Below are 16,811 nucleotides of genomic sequence, written 5' to 3'. Positions count from 1 at the left end.
ACACGGCTACAGGCTCTCAGACACTGCACAATAAAACTCACATGAAGTTAACTTTGACTCAGATTTCCAAACCAGGAGATTCTAAAAATTCAGCATTACAGTTCTCAAAGCAAGTGTAACTAGAATGCACAGAACACAGCATAAACAACTCCCAAATATGGGGTTCTGTGAACACTCGGGCTGAGGACCCATGCTGCGAATCCAGGATGTGGCAGGAAAATACCTGCCCTGCCACATGGAAGGCTGAGGCTGGCCCCCGGGCCTCTCACCCCTAGATGAGCAAGGCCTCAAGGAGCCGTAGTGTATGTAGTATGCTTGGTGGGGGAGGCAGGGGGAGGGCAGACACAGCCTGCAGAGGAGCTCTGGAAAGCTCCAGGGTGTGAGCAGCAAAGCACTCTGCCAGCTCCAACTCAAATCTGGTCCATTTCCTGTCACATGTCCCCTCCTGAGGGGAGAGTAGAGGTCTGCAAAGGACACAGATGTCTCCATTTTGCACCTTGAGGGCCAAGGCCAAGCTCTGGAGTTAGACTGAGCTGGGTGAGCCTCAACTGCTCCTTCAGGCCCCCACTGCCCCATCTGTGAAATGGGAACCATGAAGGCCTGTCTAGGGGGATTAAACTTGACAGCACCTGAAAGCCCCTGGCTCAGCACCTGGCCCTCAGCAAAGCCACAAAGTGCAGGCTTACCATGGTGGGGACAGTGACACACTTCTCAGTGCCCCAGGCACAGCCCCCAGCCACCCACCCCTCAGCTCCTGGCTAATGGATCTACACCCTGCCGCCACTCCCTCCCCAGCCTAAATCCCTGGTAGAGCTGAGCTCTACTGTAGCCATACTTTCCAAGTAATTTTGGGAAACAGTGCAATTTTTCAAGACCAGATCTGTCAAGATTTTCAAACATGTCTTAAGTCAACAAAAGTTTCCCCCTGAAATGCTGGGTCCTCAGGAGAAACCTCCTCACTCCATGGCTCAATGCAGTAGGAGTCTGTTTCATATCTGGGCTCTTGTGACAATAGCCTGGGTAGGTCCTGTCCTCCCTCTCTCAGATCAGCCTGCCATCCCACTCCAGGCCACCACCATTACCTCCCAACAGTGTGTAGCCCCCACTTCAGTGCTGCTCTCTCCCACTCCTCCATCCTGGCCCCTCCAGTGCAGGTGGGGTGCTGGGGGACAGCAAGGAGGAGTGCTTTCCCAACTGGAAATGGGCCCACTCCCTCCTCCAGCTAGAGTCCTGAAGCTCTTTCACCTCACCTGTGCTTTTGGACATGTGTTTGCAAGACCATGGGCATGCTACCTACTTTCCCAGAAAGCCCTGGCCTTGAGTCTCCCTGCTCACTGACTTGTAGCTTTAAGAATGACAAAGTCAGACAGAAAGCCCCGAGTTCGGCTCCTGGCTCTCTCACCAGCTCTGCTACATGGGAGTAACAGCTGCCACCTAGGGGGGTCATGAGGACTAGGCAAGACTGCACACACACAGCTGCATCTACTACTGCACTCATAGCTGCCACTGTGATGAGGACATCCTTGCCTCCTGCGCTCCCAGGCTCCACCCACCGCTGCCCCCTTGCCAGCCCCGCCACCCCCTGACTCTCAGCCACTAGAGACCAGCCCACATCTTGCCCATCTCGACAGACAGGAAGTAGGTATGCAAGCATTTGCCAGAGGAGAGGCCATGTGACCCACATCCCCCGCCACCTCTAAAGCCTCCAGGGGCCCACAGAGGCCATAGAGGAGCTGCCCGGGCCCTCACCTGAGGTCCTTCAGCCGCTTGCAGTGCTTCAGCATGTCCGAGAGCGCAGACATGTAGACCACCTTCCCCATCATGCCCAGGTTGGCCAGTGAGAGAGACTGCAGCTGCTGGCACTGCAGGCCAATGCTGACCAGCCCAGAGCCTGTCAGGATGCTGGGCAGCTGGGCCAGCGTCAGGTGCCTCAGGAATGCCAGCTGGCCAATGGCAGCCACTTCCGAGTCTCCAACGTTCTGTGCCCGGCTGCAGGGCGGGAGGGAGTTGCGGATAGCAGGTTCATTGCGTGGCATGGCAGAGGAGAAGTTGGACCCGATCAGCTCAAGGCGCTCCAGAAAGGGCACGTTCTTCAGCAGAGACCAGAACACGGAGGAAGGCTGAGGGCCTGCCTGCCCCGAGAAGGGGTTGGGGCAGGACTGCACGCCAATGCGCACCTTCTTGCCAAAGCCACGGGGCACAGCGTGCATGGCAGGCACACGGTCGGACCGTGGTGCTGAGTCGGCGACAGAGCAGACTGGCAGGGATAAGGAGCGCAGGTGGCGCAGCCGAGCCAGCAGCTGGCAGAGGTGGCGGCCTGGGCCCTCGGAGCTGTGATGATGGGCAGCCGAGAGGTTGAGGTGCCGCAAGTTGCGACAGGACGCCACCAGGGTCTCCAGGATGCCGCTATCAATATCGTCCTCCGCCTTGCGGAGCAGGGAATCCGGGGACAAGCAGTGGACGCAGCCACTGAGGTTCAGGCTCGCCAGGCTGCGGAGCTCCTTGGCTCCATCAATGACCCGCTGAATCAGGTGGCCACCGGACAGGGTGCAGCGGCTGAAGCTGAAATAAAAGGGGTTGTTGAACTTCATGTGCTGGAGCAGGGATGAGCCGTTGAGCCAGGACTTGGGCAGCTGCAGGGCGTCCAGGGCCACGTTGCGGGCCATGGAATCCAGGAGGTTTTTGGTGGCCCCGCTCTCAGCGAAGCTGCCAGGCACAGAGATGAGGAAGGCGTGCAGATTCTCGGGCGTGCGGTCACTGAGCACAGCCAGGTAGAGCCGCACCACCTCCTGATTGATGTAGCCAGGGGCCAGGCGCGCGTAGAAGACCCGCAGGTTCTGGTAGTGGGGCACATTGCTCTGGCCAACCATCAGCTGGCCTGAGAGGATGGCGCCCTCACGTGTGCGGTCGAGAATCTCAAAGTAGAGCAGCAGCTTCTCAAGGCTGGTGCAGCAGGGCACGACACCATAGGAGGGTGTGTACAGCGTCTGCTTCAGCTCCCGCACGCGGCTCAGTGTGGCCTTGCACTCACCACTCAGCTGGCCGGCATCGAAGCCAGGGCTCACGTCGATGGCCAAAGAGCGCAGGTGCTGCAAGGCTGAGAGCATCTTGGAGAGGCGCAAGGAGGTCAGGTGGCAGCCAGAGAGGTTCACCTTCACCAGGCTGCGGCAACGGGCCACGTGCTCAATGGTGGCACCTGACAGCCAGTAGCAGCCGGCCATGTTGAGCTGCTGGATCTCCCGGCCGATCTCCTTCATCAGTTGCTTCACCTTGTCTTCACTTGCCTGCAGGACAGGGCCAGGGGAGGGAGGGGGGCAGGTCAAGAAAGGAAAGGGCCTGAAGGCACCCAGGTGACCCCTTCACCTCCCCTCAGGTCACACCCTCCCCCACGACAATCAGGGAGCCATGAGGGGCCCTGCAGGGGCTCTACTCCGGAGGTGAAGGGACCATGGAGGGGAGAGCTGGCACCTCCTTCCTGTCCCCACAAGCTTACCTACTGTAGGCCAACCATCAAGAGTCCCCGGCTAGGCGGGAACATAAAAATGGTGCAGCTGGTGTGGAAAAGCGTGGTGGTTCCTCAAAAAGCTAAACACAGAGTGAACATGTGACCTGGTAATTCCCCTCCCACACATGCACCCAAGGTAATGGAAAAAACAGGGACTCACTCCATGGGCCCCGATGTTCACAGCAGCACTAGCCACAGGAGATGGAAACAACCTAAGCTCCACCGACAGACAGATGGATGAACAAAATGTGGTCTGTACACACAATGAAAGATTGTGTAGCCACAGAAAGGAACGAAGCTCTGACACATGCCACAACGTGGGTGAAACCTGAAGACATCATACAAGGTGAAAAGAAGCCAGTCCTAGAAGATCACATGTTGTGTGATTCCACTTACATCAATTATCCAGAATAGGCAAATTCAAAAGCAGAAAGCAGAATAAAGGTTACTAGGGGCTGGGGAAAAGGAGAATAGGAAGTCACTGCTCCACAGATCCAGAGCTTCTGTTCAGGGTGACAAAGAAGTTCTGGAAACACTGATAATGCTGGTACAATACCACAAATGTCCATACTGCTTAATATACGGCATCAAGCACTTAAAAACGGTGAAGATGGTAAATGTTATGTTACATGGGGTTCTCTGAACTACACAATAGGGTTGTGCCTTGATCTGGCTGTTGTTCTCCTTTATATCATCTGTGTTTTCACATCATTAAATATTCCTCAAAAATCTGCCATGGGGGCAGCCTAGGTAGCTCAGCGGTTTAGTGCCGCCTTCAGCCCAGGGCCTGATCATGGGGACCCAGGATCAAGTCCCACATCGGGCTCCCTGCATGGAGCCTGCTTCTCCCTCTGCCTGTGTCTCTGCCTCTCTCTCTCTCTGTGTCTCTCATGAATAAATAAAATCTTTAAAAAAAAAAATCTGCCATGGATTGCTTGAATGAGCCACAGTACGTCTAATGAGGGATCCCAAGGGCCAATAGCTGGATGCCCTGGTTGCTACACTGCCTCAAGCACCTGTATGCATGATATCCATGCTTTCCAATCACTATTCTAAGGTAGACTCCCACATACACAGGCGTGCAGGCACAGGCACAGGACACGCACATCTTCAATGCTCCAGATACATTGTGCTTCAGTACTGAGCTGGGGACACATGCCCCTCCCTCTACCCAGACAGGAAGCCTGACCTTGAGGCAGCCCAGGTGGCTCAGTGGTTGAGGGCCACCTTCAGCCCAGGGCATGATCCTGGAGACTGAGGATCGAGTCCCAGGTCGGGCTCCCTGCATGAAGCCTGCTTCTCCCTTTGCCTGTGTCTCTGCCTCTCTTTCTCTCTCTCTGTGTGTCTCTCATGAATAAATAAATAAAATCTTTTAAAAAAATAAGGAAGCCTGACCTTGGCTCTGGGGAGTCAGCTCAGCCTCTCCCTACACCTGCACTCCCCCAGCAGAGAGGAGCATAGCACACTCTCACAGAGAGAACCAATCTCTGGAAGGGGGTTCACTCAGGGTTCAAATGCAGATAGTTTCATGACCAGTGACAACAGTTAGGAACCCCAGGGATCCCTGGGTGGCGCAGCGGTTTGGCACCTGCCTTTGGCCCAGGGCGTGATCCTGGAGACCCAGGATCGAATCCCACATCAGGCTCCCGGTGCATGGAGCCTGCTTCTTCCTCTGCCTGTGTCTCTGCCTCTCTCTCTCTCTCTCTCTGTGACTATCATAAATAAATAAAATTAAAAAAAAAAAAAAAGGAACCCCTGCCATGGTCCCCTAAGATTTGGGTTCCGGTCAAGACCTCTATTGTTGGGGGACCTGGGTGGCTAATTGGTTGAGCGTCTGCCTTTGGTTCAGATCGTGATCCTGGTGTCCTGGGATCGGGTCCCACATCGGGCTCCCTGGTGGGAGCCTGCTTCTCTCTCTGCCTGTGTCTCTGCCTCTCTGTGACTCTCCTGAATAAATAAATAAAATCTTTAAAAAAAAAAAAAAAGACCTCTATTGTTACCTTTAAGATATGTTGTTAGTTGACTTTCAACAAAAGTTGCAAGGCAATCATAAAAAAGAATGAAATCTTGCCATTTGCAACAAAATGGCTGGAGCTAGAGAACACAATGTTAAGTGAAAAAAGTCAGAGAAAGACAAATACCATATGATTTCAATCATGTGAATTTAAAAAACAAAACAAAATGGGATGCCTGGGTGGCTCAGCATTGACTGTCTGCCTTCGGCTCAGGGAGTGATCCTGGAGTTCTGAGATCGAGTCCCACATCAGGCTCCCTGCAGGGAGCCTGCTTCTCCCTCTGCCTATGTCTCTGTCTCTCTCCGTGTCTCTCATGAATAAATAAAATCTTAAAAAAAAAAAGAAACAAAAGAGCAAAGGTAAAAGAGAGAGAGAAAAACCAAAAAACAGACTCTTTTTTTCTTTTTAATTTATTTATGATAGTCACAGAGAGAGAGAGAGAGAGAGAGAGGCAGAGACACAGGCAGAGGGAGAAGCAGGCTCCATGCACCGGGAGCCCGACGTGGGATTCGATCCCGGGTCTCCAGGATCGTGCCCTGGGCCAAAGGCAGGCGCCAAACCGCTGCTCAACCCAGGGATCCCCCAGACTCTTAACTACAGAGAACAAAGTGATGATGACCAGATGGAGTTGGGGAGGGGAGAATGGGTGATGGGGATTAAGGTGAGGAGTACCAGGTATTGTATGGAATCACTATATAATCAGGTATATAATCACCTGAAACTAACATAACTATATGTTAACTATACTGGAATTAAAATTAAAAAACAAGGGGATCCCTGGGTGGCTCAGCGGTTGAGCGGTTGAGCGCTTGCCTTTGGCCCAGGGAGTGATCCTGGAGACCCAGGATCGAATCCCAGGATCACAGGATCGAGTCCCGGGAATCCCAGGATTGAGTCCCATGTGAAGCTCCCTGCATGGAGCCTGCTTCTCCCTCTGCCTGTGTCTCTGCCTCCCCTTCTCTGTCTCTCATGAATAAATAAAATCTTAAAAAAAAATTAAAAAAAACAAAAAATTAAAAAACAAAACAAAAAATTTTTTCAAGGCAATCATTAAGGAAAGGACAACCTTGTCCATAAGTGATGTTGGAACAACTGAACAGCCATATGCAAAGAAAGGAACCCTAGATCCTTACCTCACACCACACTTACCATAAACACTAAAGCTATAAAACTTCCATAAGAAAATGTAGCAAGGGCACCTGGGTGGCTCAGTGGTTGAGCATCTGCCTTTGGCTCAGGTCATGATTCCAGGGTCCTGGGATAGAGCCCCACATCAGGATCCCTACTCATCAGGGGCCCTTTCTCTGTCCTCTGCTGCTCCACCCCCTCCCCCATGCTCGTTATCTCCCTCAAATAAATAAATAAAATATTTTTAAAAAAAGAAAAGGGAGGGATCCCTGGATGGCGCAGCGGTTTGGCGCCTGCCTTTGGCCCAGGGCGCGATCCTGGAGATCCGGGATCGAATCCCACATCAGGCTCCCGTTGCATGGAGCCTGCTTCTCCCTCTGCCCGTGTCTCTGCCTCTCTCTCTCTCTCACTGTGTTCCTATCATAAATAAATAAAAAAAAAAAAAATTTAAAAAAAAAAAAAAAAAGAAAAAAAAGAAAAGGGATTCCTGGGTGGCTCAGTGGTTGAGCATCTGCCTTTGGCTCAGGGCATGATCCCAGAGTCCCAGGATCGAGTCCCACATCAGGATCCTTGCATACAGCCTGCTTCTCCTCCCTCTGCCTGTGCCTCTGTCTCTCTCTCTCATGAATAAATAAGTAAAATCTTTAAAAAAAAAAAAAAATGAAGAAAGAAAAAAAAAGAAAAAGCAGAAAATCTTTATGGCACCAGGTTTAACAAAATTTTCTTCAACAGATTACAAAAAACATGAACTTAAAAAAAAAATCAACAAGTTGAACTTCAACCTAAACACTTATTCTCTTCAAAGACACTGTTTAAAAAAATGGAAAGGCAAGCCACAAACTGAGAAAATACTCATGATACAGGTATCCAACAAAAGATCCAGAGTACATGAGAACCCCTAGAACTCCACAATAAAAAGCCCTACACAGTAGCTTCTGGAAAGAAGATGTATGAACGGGCCAGCCCTGGATGGAAATGGCATCACGGGCACCCCAGCACCCTCCCCCAGCACTCTGCCTAGGCCAGACAAATAACCAAGGCGACATCTGCTCTGTGCATCAGAAGAGTGGACACTTCAAAGCCTGACCAGGAGGGTGTACAGCACCTGAAAACCCTCATGCAGCTGCTAGGGGGTAAGATGGTGCCTCTGGTACTGCGAAAAGTTCCAACAGCCACCGTGGAACCTGGAACCCACTCCTAGGCATCCACTGGAAAGTCTAGCTCCCCCCCCACACAGCACCCACTGAGCCCATGCCCTCCTGCTGGGTGGCATTCTACCTGTACCTCTTGGCCTCTGTAGCTTTTGTCACTTCACGAATCTCAGAGGCTGAGCCTATCAGGACTCTGAGCGCCTGCCCTCTTAATCACCAGCCACATGTGCACCTCTGCCAGGCTGTGCTAGTCCTCAGATGGGCACGGGAGCCGTCCCCAGGCCTGCCCGCACACCAGCACCACCCCTGCGACCCATGCCTCACCTCATAGTCCTTCTGCAGCAGCACAGTGTGGGTGAGGCTCTTGTCCAGGCATAGCACCGCAAGCTTCCGGCAGGTGCGCCGGACATTCAGAACCAGGTCTGTGCTGGGGACGTGGCTCAGGATGTGCAGCAGGATCTCATCCGAAAAGCCGAGAAGGTGGGCGCCCACTGCCACAGCGGCTGCTGTAGGGGGCATGTCTCCATCGTTGGATGTGTCCTGAAAATAAGGGGAACACCAATTCCCATGGGGTGGCCTCTTCAGCCAAGGACAGAGCCAAGAACTGCCCTCGCCACAGTCTGGGAAAGAAGGTGCTTTTACCAAAAATCTTTTTTTTTTTTTAATTTTTTTTTAATTTATTTATGATAGTCATACAGAGAGAAAGAGAGAGAGGCAGAGACACAGGCAGAGGGAGAAGCAGGCTCCATGCACCGGGAGCCCGACGTGGGATTCGATCCCAGGTCTCCAGGATCGCGCCCGGGGCCAAAGGCAGGCGCCAAACCGCTGCGCCACCCAGGGATCCCATTTTACCAAAAATCTTAACTGCAGTGCAAGAAGCCATGATATTCTTCAAAATCCGCTTTTTGATCTGCATATCAGGATCTCTCTTCAAAAGTAAGAAACTTCCATTCTTTTCCAAATTTAAGAGATTTTTTTTCCTACCTGGCATGCTTCAGACTCAACTTAGGACCACTGGCCAGGGCTTTCCACCTGTGAAAACTATTCTCCCACCATCCCAGTATCATGCTTAAAACACCTGGGAGAGAGAATTCCACCAAGAAACAGGAAAAACTGGGGGGTGACAACAGTGTTTTGGCCTCTCAGGGTCACTCTGATGGATATCAAGCCCTCAGACAGGGGCAGAGGGCAGCTCTTCCCAGTGCTGGCATTAGGGGCCAGAAAATCCAGAGAATGAAGCCACCAAGTCCTGATGAATAAGAAACTGTACCTACTGATGGCATTTTGACATCTTAAGATCAGTATTAGCTAACAGGAAGTGCACAAGTACCTCCACCTCATCACACTTTCTGGCTAGAGATTCATATTCCCCACAAGATGTCCACACATTTCCAGGACGCCTGGGTGGCTCAGTAGTTGAGCATCTGCCTTCGGCTCAGGGCGTTAACCCCAGAGTCTCGGGATTGAGTCCCACATCAGGCTCCCTGCATGTAGCCTGCTTCTCTTCCCTCTGTGTCTCTGCCTCTCTCTGTGTGGGTCTCTCGTGAATAAATAAATAAAATCTTAAAAAAAAAAAAAAAAAAAAAAGAGAGAGAGAGAGAGATGACCACACATTTCGGTTTGTTTTGGTAGCCGTCTGCACAAGATTTTCTCCCCTCCTATGGGCCTTTTGCCGTTCCCAGGTTGCTGTATACAACCCAAAGGTAGAGGGAGCTCAACCCAGGCTCGTGTAACATGAAATCTCCAAGTCAAGGACAAAGGAACTGGAGGCTCTAATTCCCCAGAAGCGATCCACCTGCCCCTAAAAAAGTCCTCACTATGCGGGGAATGGTGTGCCTGACTGACCACCCCCAGGAGAGAGCACCCAGGATTATTTCCACTGTCTTTTCCAGTGATTCTGTCTACAAGCTCTCCTCCCTCAGACTGACTTTTCTTCTGTACATATTTGCATGGATGGAAGCACTGAAGCCTGGAAAGCCCTGCTGCTGCCATGGCAACCATGAAATCCGGGCAGGGAGAGCCTGTCTGCACACCCCACGCAGCCTCCAGGGATTTTCCGGGTACTCTGACTGCGACACCCCTCTACTCTGTCCTAACAGGTTTCACGGCCAGCCAAGACCTCGCTGGGCCTGGTAAAGGGTTTCCATAAACATTTCTCACCTGTTTAATAGCACTGACCCTTTCCATGTTCCCTTCTCCATCAGAGGCAGCAGCCAGAAGTGCCCTTCCTGCTCCCCTTTCCATCTGAGGTGCCTTCAATCCTATCTCCCTATTCCTGTGGTTTGCGAGGGCACCCAAGGCCACAACACTCCCAAGGTCACAGTGCTCTGGGGCACCATATTTCAGGGTTAGTGTTCTCAACCATTAGTGATTTTCCTTAGCTCACTGCTTCCCAGAGCCAGTCATAGGGATCACCCAGACACCTGTTAAAAATAAGATTCCCGGACCCCACCCCAGACATAGGGACTCCCTCTGTAGGAAGAGGCTCAAACCAGAGGCAATCCTTATCAGGCCAGGTTGGGGAGAGGGCCTGAGGACAAGAGGGACTGCTTGAATCTGCCTGCTGAGCACCTTGAGGCAAACCCCTCCAGATCCCCAATCTGCATATTTATCAAAGTAAGAATATTTTCTCAGATGAATGAAAACACAGGGCAAAACACTCTAAGAAGGTCCAGCATCATATAACATCCACATTATACTACTAATACTGAATTTCTCTTAAAACCACCCAGAAGGGGACGCCTGGGTGGCTCAGCGGTTGAGTGCCTGCCTTCGGCTCAGGGAGTGATCCTGGAGTTCTGAGATCGAGTCCCACATCAGGCTCCCCACATGGGGCCTGCTTCTCCCTCTGCCTATGTCTCTGCTTCTCTCTGTGTCTCTCATGAATAAATAAATAAAATCTTTAATAAAAAAAGAAAAAACCCAGAAGTTACAGGGGTACCTAGCTAGCTCAGACAGTAGACTTGCGTGACTCTTGACCTCAGGGTTGTGAGTTCAAGTCCCACATTGGGCATGGGGCTTATGTTAAAATAAGGAAAATTAAAAAAAAAAAAAAATTTAGGGACACCTGGGTTGCTCGGTGGTTGGGCATCTGCCTTTGGCTCAGGGTGTGACCCCAGAGTCCCAGGGTTGAGTTCCCCATCCCGCTCCTTGCATGGAGTCTGCTTCTCCCTCTGCCTATCTCTGCCTCTCTCTTTCTGTGTCTCTCAAGGATGAATAAATAAAATCTTTATAAAAAACCTACCTAGGGCAGCCTGGGTGGCTCAGCGGTTTAGCCCCGCTTTCAGCCCAGGGCATGATCCTGGAGACCCAGGATCGAGTCCCATGTCAGGATCCCTTCATGGAGCCTGCTTCTCCCTCTCCCTGTGTCTCTCCTGAATAAATAAATAAAATCTTTAAAAAAAAAAAAAACCTACCTAGATGTTACATTAAGGAAAAAAAAAAGGCAGGAACTGAGCTCCAGCCCCCTGTGTCTAGTCTCAGCACACCCCACAAGATGATTTTCCCCACATTCTGCCCTGGGGCCAGCACCCTGCAGGCACTTGGGAGCAGCTGCCTCCCACCTACCCATCCCCATCTCCAATGGCCCATCCTGACAGGTGGCTGCCGGATTTGCAATAGTCAAGTCTTCCCTGGAACCCAGGCTTTCTAAACCAAGGTCCTGTGGTTTGTAAGTACACATACATACATACACACACACACTGCTTTTCCCCAGGAAAGGCAGCAGCTCTGCAGAGGTCAACAGCAAACAAGGAATGCTGACTGCGAAGGAGTGAAACAAAAATGTGGCCCAGAGAATGCCCACCTCCACACACACCCATCTACACTGGCAAGAGCTTGCCTCTGCCTTTCAGCACCTCTTGTTCTCAGCCTCAGGGAAACTAAGGCAGAACCATTCTCCATCTCAAAAACGTTAGATAAGAGGTGCCTGGCTGACTCAGTCAGTAGAACACGTGACTCTCAATCTTGGGGTCATTAGTTCAAGCCCCACACTGGGCGTAGAGCTCACTTTTTTTTTTTTTTTTTAAGATTCTATTTATTTATTCATGAGAGACACAGAGAGAAAGATAGGCAGAGACACAGGCAGAAGGAGAAGCGGACTCCATGCAGAAAGCCCGATGCAGGACTCGATCCTGGGACTCCGGGATCATGTCCTGAGCCAAAGGCAGATGCTCAGCCGCTGAGCCACCCCAGCATCCCCTTAGAGCTCAAAATTTTTAAAAAATAAAATAAAATAAAAAATAAAAAATAAAAAATAAAAAATAAAAAATAAAAAATAAAAAATAAATTAGGGATCCCTGGGTGGCTCAGCGGTTTAGCGCCTGCCTTTGGCCCAGGGTGTCATGCTGGCGTCCCCGGATTGAGTCCCACGTCAGGCTCCCTGCATGGGGCCTGCTTCTCCCTCTGCCTGTGTCTCTGCCTCTGCCTCTCTCTCTCATAAAAAAATAAATAAAATCTTAAAAAATAAAAATAAAAAATTAGGGCAGCCCGGGTGGCTCAGCAGTTTAGCACCAGCTTCAGCCCAGGGCCTGATCCTGGAGTTCCGGGATCGAGTCCCGTATCAGTCTCCCTGCATGGAGCCTGCTTCTCCCTCTGCCTGTGTCTCTGCCTCTGTCTCTCATTAATAAATAAATGTTTAAAATCTTAAAAAAAAAAAATAGGTAAGTAGCCTGAGGTCAGACTCAGGCTGGGCCTGATCAGTTGAAACTGCCCTTCCCTCCACAAGAAAGGGGCTACTGGGGCTTCCTGACAGATCCAGAACAGGCACCCCCTGGCAGTCTGCGGAAAATCAATTCAGGCATGAAGACAGAAAGACGCATCTGAAAACCATACGGCTAGAACCAGATAATGACCACTTACAAGTGGTTTGAAGTGTAAGCTTTAGAGAGTTTTATGCATTTTGCAGAATGTAATATTTCACTTTTTTTTTTTTTTTAAGATTTATTTATCCATGAAAGACAGAAAGAGGCAGAGACATAGGCAGAGGGAGAAGCAGACTCCTCACAGGGAGCCTGATGTGGGACTCGATCCCTGAACCGGGATCACACCCTGAGCCAAAGGCAGATTCTCAACCACTGAGGCACCCAGGGGTCCCTCACAATTTTGTTTTAAGAACTGAAGCAACGCAAAGAAAAGAAAAGAAAAGAAAAGAAGAAAAGAAAGAAAGAAAAAAGAAAAGAAAAAAGAAAAAAAAGAAAAGAAAAGAAAAGAAAAGAAAAGAAAAGAAAAGAAAAGAAAAGAAAGAAAAATTAAGTACTGAAACTTCAGTACTTGCCCAAAAAAACATCCCTTCCCAGACGTTTACAAGTCAGGCATCCAAAGGAATCACAGGATTTACAAATCAACTGATGAGATGTCTGGAATGATCTAAATAAGCCAAAGAGAGAGGCAGAGATGAAACAAGACTGGTCATGTGTTAACTATGAAAACTGGGCAATGGGTAGGGGGGCTACGCCTGGCTGGCTCAGTCAGTGAATCATGTGACTCTACGTCATTCGGGTTGTAGGTTCAAGACCCATGTTCGTTCGGCATAAAGCTTACTTAAAAATAAAACAAAACAGGGTGTTATTCTGTATGTTGGCAAATTGAACACCAATAAAAAATAAATTTACTGGGATCCCTGGGTGGCGCAGCGGTTTGGCGCCTGCCTTTGGCCCAGGGCGCGATCCTGGAGACCCGGGATCGAATCCCACATCAGGCTCCCGGTGCATGGAGCCTGCTTCTCCCTCCGCCTGTGTCTCTGCCTCTCTCTCTCTCTCTCTCTCTCGTGTGTGTCTCTCTCATGAATAAATAAGTTTTAAAAAAATCTTTAAAAATAAAAAAACAAACACACACTTTAAAACTGAACTTTGGGATCCCTGGGTGGCGCAGCGGTTTGGCGCCTGCCTTTGGCCCAGGGCGCGATCCTGGAGACCCGGGATCGAATCCCACGTCGGGCTCCCAGTGCGTGGAGCCTGCTTCTCCCTCTGCCTGTGTCTCTGCCTCTCTCTGTCTCTCTGTGTGTGACTATCATAAATTTAAAAAAATTTTTTTAATTAAAAAAAATAATAAAACTGAACTTTAATGGGGGCAGTCCCAGTGGCGCAGCAGTTTGGCGCTGCCTGCAGCCCAGGGTGTGATCCTGGAGACCTGGGATCGAGTCCCACATCGGGCTCCTTGCATGGAGCCCACTTCTCCCTCTGCCTGTGTGTCTCTGCCTCTCTCTCTCTCTCTCTCTCTGTATGTGTCTCATGAATAAATAAATAAAATCATTTAAAAAAAACTGAACTTTATGGTGTGCAAACTATACACCAATAAACAGAAAACAGAACAATCCAGAAGGGTCCTTGATCTCCACATCCAGGGTAGAATGAGGTGCCCATGAAGAAACAAGAGGCCTCTAGCCAGGTCACTCACATATGCTTCAAGGAACAGAGAGCCCTTTGTACCAGGACCCCCTAAGAGCAAGGAACCAGTGCCCCAGTTCCTGCAAGTACACACGATTACCTGGAATCTGCTAACAGTCAGGCTGCCCCCTAACTATTCCTTGAAGAGCCTCAGCTTTCCTACCCTTCAATCCTACCACCGTCTGCAGGTGTGTCCCACATCCTCCCTCTCAATGAAGGGGCCACTTCTAAGCCAAACTCACTTCAAATGAAGAGGAACTATCTGCAATCCTGGCCACATCCATTTCGAAGGAAACACTGGAACCTCTGATTCCCCTTCCCCATAGCACAGGTGAGCCCCTAAGACAGGAAATGCACTCCAGGGTCCAAGGCCCAGATGCTAAACACACACACAGGTGCACACAAGTACACAAAGATAGGCAGGAAGCAACAAATGCAAAGACACGGGTCAGAGTCAGGGCCCCCCATACCCTGGTCTGCAGATAAAATACCTTGCACCAGATCACAGGGACTCGGACCCAGACTTGCAGAGCACTGAGGAAAGGAACTCCAGGGTAAACCAGAAGTTCCCCAGGTGAAATGGCTTTTCCTCCATTACCGTCCCCAGTCACACAACCAGAGGAAAGTGGGCTGAAACTGAGCATTCAGAGATAGAGGATGGGGTGCTGAGTGGGCATGGAAGACGGAGGTCCCATAGGTCCAAGGGCTGAACCCAGGTACAGGGGGCGTGAGAAAGGGGCCTGAGAGGTCTACGGGAGACTGGAAACTCTGGGGGCGCAGAAGCGGGGGAAGAACCCTGGCGAACACGACTGCGGCTGGCAAAGGGACGGAAAACCCAAGGGGGAAGAGAACTTGTGCCTTCGCAACAGGGTGAGGACCTAGGGAGCGGGGCGAGGCCAGGATAGGGATGCGAAGGACCCCGCGAGGCCGAGGCCAGGGTCGGAGCAGGAAGGACCAAACCTGGCCAACGCCAGGGTTGGAGTGAACAGGGCCAAGGGGGCTGCGGTGGGGGGTCGAGGTCAGGATGGGAAGGATAGAGCCAGGCTGCGGTCGGGACAGGAAGGATGGAGCGGGTTAGCGGGCCGGATGGAAAGGACGCAAAAGGGACCGGGGCGGGATGGGAAGGCCCGAGAGGAGCCAAAGGCGCGGGGCAGGAAGGAGAGCGGAGAGAGCGTACCTCTTCGGAGCTGGCCATGGTGAAAGCGGGCGGGGCCGCGGCTGCCAGAGCCGCAGCCCCAGGGCCTCCCCTGGCCCGCCAGGGATGCTCAAAGCCGGCGCGTCCGCGGCTCCACAGAGACCCCGGTAGGGGGCGGGGGCCTCCTGCCACTTCCGGCGCCTGCCGCTACGTACTTCCGCCCGCCAACCGGCGTGCCCCGGGGGGGCCGCCATGTTGGGTGCGGCGCTGTTTTCTGGGGCCCTGTTAGGAATGCGGGTTGAGTCCAGGAGGACTACGTCAGCCGCAGCATCCTGTCGGGCCCGGGCTCCCCCTCCTCTGCTCTCTGTCTGCTACTTTCCAGCCACAACGTCCCCCTGCCGGCCCGGCACTCTCTTGCCTCCGGGCCTTGTCATTTGCGTCCCTATGCCTGCAAGTGTCCACTCGTGGGACCACCGTGCGGAAAACCACATCTCCTCCTCCCCTAAACTTGCGTCTTATCTTGTATTTCTCCCCATAGCTCTTTGCAGTATCTGACGTCCCGTGTCTTTTTATTTCTTTATTTCTTTTTTGATTTTTTTGGTTTGTCCTCTTGCTGCGCTCAGGAGCAAGATTGCAGGGACCGGGGATCCCTGGGTGGCGCAGCGGTTTGGCGCCTGCCTTTGGCCCGGGGCGCGATCCTGGAGACCCGGGATCGAATCCCACATCGGGCTTTCTGCATGGAGCCTGCTTCTCCCTCTGTCTGTGTCTCTGCCTCCCTGTCTCTGACTATCATGAATAAATAAATAAAATATAAAAAAAAAAAAAAAAAAGATTGCAGGGACCTAGGATGAAGCTCCCTGACATGTCGTGGGCCCTGAGTAAATCCTTGCGGGGTCAGTGAAGGTGGGGATGATGTGCCCTCACTCGAAACGCTTTGCATGTAAAAACCACGCACTAGTAAAAATCAGTGGTGAACACTTGGGTCAGAACCGGTGCCGAGTCCTGAGTGACCCTAGGCATGTATATCTTTGCGCTGGGGGTGGGGTGTTTCCCCACAGTTGTGGAGGCCAGAAGTAGGGAATGAAGATGTGACTGGGCCATGTTCCAATGGCCTCTAAGGAACTCTAAGGCCTTCCAATGGACTCTAAGGAAGAATCCCTTCTTGCTCTTCCTGGCTCTGGGTGGTGGTCAGAAATCCTTGGAGTCCCTTGGTTTGCAGCTGCATCACTCACAAGTTCTGCTCTCTCCTCAGAGGACCCACCCTCTTCATATGTGTGCTTGCGAGCATGTGTGCACATATCCTTTATTTAAAAGCCACCAGTCTTGGGGATCCCTGGGTGGCACAGCGGTTTGGCGCCTGCCTTTGGCCCAGGGTGCAATCCTGGAGACCAGGGATCGAATCCCACATCGGGCTCCTGGTGCATGGAGCCTGCTTCTCCCTCTGCCTGTGTCTCTGCCTCTCTCTCTCTCTCTCTCTCTCTCTCTCTCTCT

The 16,811-nt window shown here is 51.5% G+C and overlaps 1 protein-coding gene across 3 annotated transcripts in view; it reads right to left on the bottom strand.

The window, feature by feature from the left end:
* Nucleotides 1-16,203, bottom strand: part of FBXL18 (F-box and leucine rich repeat protein 18) — a 45,460-nt gene extending 29,257 nt beyond the window's left edge. For 2 of the 3 annotated variants that reach the window (XR_005986830.1, XM_041749009.1), the window contains exons 1-3: nucleotides 15,363-16,203; nucleotides 8,124-8,339; nucleotides 1,750-3,284 (exon numbers count right to left, since the gene is read on the bottom strand). Coding sequence is in view for 2 of the 3 variants with exons in the window: in XM_041749009.1 (XP_041604943.1) it covers nucleotides 1,750-3,284; nucleotides 8,124-8,339; nucleotides 15,363-15,380 (1,769 nt within the window). In the remaining variant the exon portion in view is untranslated. The remainder of the gene's footprint in view (nucleotides 1-1,749; nucleotides 3,285-8,123; nucleotides 8,340-15,362) is intronic. The other variant, XM_041749008.1, reaches the window with a different exon arrangement.
* Nucleotides 16,204-16,811: the final 608 nt, after the last annotated feature.

The sequence above is a fragment of the Vulpes lagopus genome, chromosome 3, assembly GCF_018345385.1.
Source record: "Vulpes lagopus strain Blue_001 chromosome 3, ASM1834538v1, whole genome shotgun sequence".
NCBI lineage: Eukaryota > Metazoa > Chordata > Mammalia > Carnivora > Canidae > Vulpes > Vulpes lagopus.
The sequence above is the reverse complement of the archived record's forward strand: the minus strand, read 5'-3'. Positions and strand labels throughout refer to the sequence as shown.